At 37.1% G+C, this 3,954-nt stretch overlaps 1 protein-coding gene and 1 long non-coding RNA gene across 2 annotated transcripts in view; one reads left to right on the plus strand and one right to left on the minus strand.

Moving 5' to 3' along the window:
* LOC107701641 (uncharacterized) overlaps positions 1 to 772 on the minus strand; it is a 1,350-nt gene extending 578 nt beyond the window's left edge. The window contains exons 1-2 of the long non-coding RNA XR_001635671.1: positions 564 to 772; positions 321 to 444 (exon numbers count right to left, since the gene is read on the minus strand). This is a non-coding gene — a long non-coding RNA (uncharacterized LOC107701641). The remainder of the gene's footprint in view (positions 1 to 320; positions 445 to 563) is intronic.
* clcn4 (chloride channel, voltage-sensitive 4) overlaps positions 1 to 3,954 on the plus strand; it is a 20,908-nt gene that overhangs the window by 3,306 nt on the left and 13,648 nt on the right. The window contains exons 4-5 of the mRNA XM_016504678.1: positions 1,056 to 1,243; positions 2,706 to 2,876. Coding sequence (XP_016360164.1) covers positions 1,056 to 1,243; positions 2,706 to 2,876 — 359 coding nt within the window. The remainder of the gene's footprint in view (positions 1 to 1,055; positions 1,244 to 2,705; positions 2,877 to 3,954) is intronic.

Here is a 3,954-nt window from a genome sequence, read left to right on the forward strand (position 1 = left end):
CACCAACTTAAAATGCCTATTTTGGTTTGATTGCTTGTGTTACATGAGAAAATAAATAATTTTGCCTTACTGATGCAGTAGCCTATTTAATGCGGGCGCGGTTCAGGTCACGGTCTTTATGTCAAACGGGTCAGGTACAGAATTAAATTGGTGCTGGCTGCTGTCGTATAAAGGGTCGGGTGTTCTGTTAGGCCTATGTACTGCGGATGCAGGTTACCTAACAGGACCCGTGCAAGACTCTGCTTTTTGCGTCTCTCCGTATCTTAGTTTCAGTTTTCGTTTACGAAAATAACCTTGCCAGAGACACGCCCACTCATCACATCACTGACCAGAGACACGCCCACTCATGACCTCACTGACCAGAGACACGTCCACTCATTACTTCACTTACCAGAGACACGCCCACTCATCACATCACTGACCAGAGACACGCCCATTCATGACCTCACTGACCAGAGACACGCCCACTCAACACATCACTGACCAGAGACACGCCCACTCATCACATCACTGACGAGACACGCACATTCGTGACCTCACTGACCAGAGACACGCCCACTCACATCACTGACCAGAGACACGCCCACTCATCACATCACTGACCAGAGACACGCCCACTCATGACCTCACTGACCAGAGACACGCCCACCCATCAAATCACTGACCAGAGACACGCCCACTCATGACCTCACTGACCAGAGACACGCCCACTCATCAAATCACTGACCAGAGACACGCCCACTCATCACATCACTGACAGAGACACGTCCACTCATCACATCACTGACCAGAGACACACCCACTCATCATGACCTCACTGACCAGAGACACACCCACTCATCATGACCTCACTGACACAGAGACACACCCACTCATGACATCACTGACCAGAGACACGCCCACTCATCACATCACTGACCAGAGACACGCCCACTCATGACCTCACTGACACAGAGACACGCCCACTCATCACATCACTGACCAGAGACACACCCACTCATCACATCACTGACCCAAACTCTTTCAGCATGTAACGTCTCTCTGGTCTCACACAGGCACGCTGGCCGGAGTGATCGATCTGGCTGTTGATTGGATGACGGATCTGAAGGAAGGCGTGTGTCTGTCTGCGCTCTGGTACAGTCATGAGCAGTGCTGCTGGACGTCCAACGAGACCACCTTTGCTGACAGAGACAAATGTCCTCAGTGGCAGAAATGGGCCGAACTGATGACGGGATACACAGAGGTACAGCAGAGTGATTATCAAGTTAAAACTAATTTTTATGCAATGCTTTTTTGGGTTTATCCTAGGGCTGCATGGAATAAAACCAAAAATGCAGTATGGCTTAGTGCAATTATCAAATCACAAAAGCTGCAATTTAAATAATTTAATAGAATAAATAAATATATTTCCACCAAAATAAAGTTGCACTGTAGTATAAAATTATTATTATTATAATTTTTTTTTAATATTATTTTTCTTCGATACTATATTTTTTATTTTATAGTGAAATTACAATTGTAATATTTCTTATTTTCTTTAATATTTTTATTTAGTAGTAGTAGCAGTAGTAATAATAATAATAATTATTATTACGATTATTATTTTTATTATAATCATTGATATATAATGATCATTCAGTGAAATATTTGTTCATTATATTCAGATTTGCTTTATACAACATTAGGAAGATCAGGCCCTTTCTTTCAGAACATGCAACACAACTCCTTGTTCAAGCTCTTGTTCTGTCCAGGCTGGACTATTGCAATGCTCTCTTGGACACACGCACACTCTCTCTCACACACATGCACACACACACACACACACACTCACACACACGCACACACGCACACACACTCTCACACACACACACTGTAATGCATTATAATAGCCTGTCAAAGGGGCTCATAACTTGGCAAACAGAATTTTTCTTGAATTTATTTATTCATTTATTTTTTATTTTTTTATTTATTTTTTTTTTAAAGAATTTGATGTACTCTGTAGACACTATATTGTTTAATGTATAATCATAATGTAAAATGCATAATCATTCATTTTAAATTATGTAATATGTGTGTGTCTGTGTGTGTGTGTGTGTGTGTGAGTTTCTGTGTCATCATTAATTTACTTGATGTCTTGTATACCTGTCTGTAAAATTTTATTTTTATATAAAATTTTTAAATGTGCATATATAATTATAAATAGTTTATAATGAAGAGTCTGCTAAATGACTAAATAAATAAATAAAATAAATAAATATTACAACTAATATTTCTTATTTTTTTAAATATTTTTATTTTATACTACTACTACTACTACTACTACTAATAAAATAATAATAATAGTAATTATTATCATAGTCATATTGATCTAAAATCACAAAAAGCTGGAATTTCTAAAATCGCAATCACAAGTTTTATCAGAAAAATAAAATCAATATAAATAATTAAATCTCTTAAAAAAAAAAATTCTAATTAGTTTCTTTAAAATAAAAAAAAAAACTTTTTCTATTTCTTATTTTGTTTAATATTTCTTATTTAGTAATAATAATAATAATTATACATATAATCACAAAAAATTGTGCAGCCCTACAAACAAGCACAGCAAACCTGGAATTTTTTATAATTTTTTTTATTTCCCCTCATATCGTGCAGCCCTAGTTAGTGACCCTCTTCACACTCTGACGTCTGTGTGATTCTGTCATCAGGGCGCAGGCGTGTACTTGCTGAACTACTTCCTGTACGTGCTGTGGGCGCTCTTCTTCTCCTTCCTGGCCGTGTCTCTGGTGCGAGTGTTCGCTCCATACGCCTGCGGATCAGGAATACCAGAGGTGCAGAAAACAAAGCTAATATGTGACCCTGGAGCACAAAAGCAGTCATAAGTAGCACAGGTATATTTGTAGCAATAGCCAACACACACTGTAATGCATTATAATAGCCTGTCAAAGGGGCTCATAACTTGGCAAACAGAATTTTTCTTGAATTTATTTATTCATTTATTTTGTATTTTTTTATTTATTTTTTTTTAAAGAATTTGATGTACTCTGTAGACACTATATTGTTTAATGTATAATCATAATGTAAAATGCATAATCATTCATTTTAAATTATGTAATATGTGTGTGTCTGTGTGTGTGTGTGTGTGTGTGAGTTTCTGTGTCATCATTAATTTACTTGATGTCTTGTATACCTGTCTGTAAAATTTTATTTTTATATAAAATTTTTAAATGTGCATATATAATTATAAATAGTTTATAATGAAGAAATCAAGTGAGTCAATGATTCAGTGACCCATTCATAAAAACAGTATCTTGCTTAGTTTCTGAATTAATCAGCTGTTTGAGCGAATGAAGTGAGTCAATGATTCAGTGACTCATTTATAAAGACAATTCACTTGCTTTTTTTCTGAATGAATCAGCCGTTTGAACGAATCGATTCAGTGATTCATTAATAAAGACATGCTGCATCTCAATGTGCCTACTTATACTACGCCCTTAAAGTATGTACTCTTTTGGTGAAGAAAAAGTACACTGTGTAAATTGTGTCAACGTTCCCCAACGCACAGAACTCTATGTAACAAAGAATCAAGCTACAGCAAGTGTTATATGCTGCGTCCTAATTTGCCTACTTATACTACGCCCTTAAAGGGATAGTTCACCTTCAATTGCTGGTCCACATTGACTTCCATAGTATGGAGAAAAAAAAACACTATGCAAGTCAATGGGAACCAGCAACTGAAGGTGAACTATCCCTTTAAAGTATGTACTGTTTTGGTCAAGAAAAATGTACACACTTTTGAGTGTGTAGTAGAAGAGTAGGCAAGCTTTGGGACATACTATCACATCACACAACTGCGTCTTTAATAGACGCTCTGTCGCATAGATACACGCACCCTGTCACAGTAAACTGGCCTGTCAATCATCTTGTCACAGTTAACATCCTCCACATTGCATTTCA

This window comes from Sinocyclocheilus anshuiensis, unplaced genomic scaffold (assembly GCF_001515605.1).
Source record: "Sinocyclocheilus anshuiensis isolate Anshui unplaced genomic scaffold, SAMN03320099.WGS_v1.1 scaffold21, whole genome shotgun sequence".
Classification (NCBI taxonomy): Eukaryota; Metazoa; Chordata; class Actinopteri; order Cypriniformes; family Cyprinidae; genus Sinocyclocheilus; species Sinocyclocheilus anshuiensis.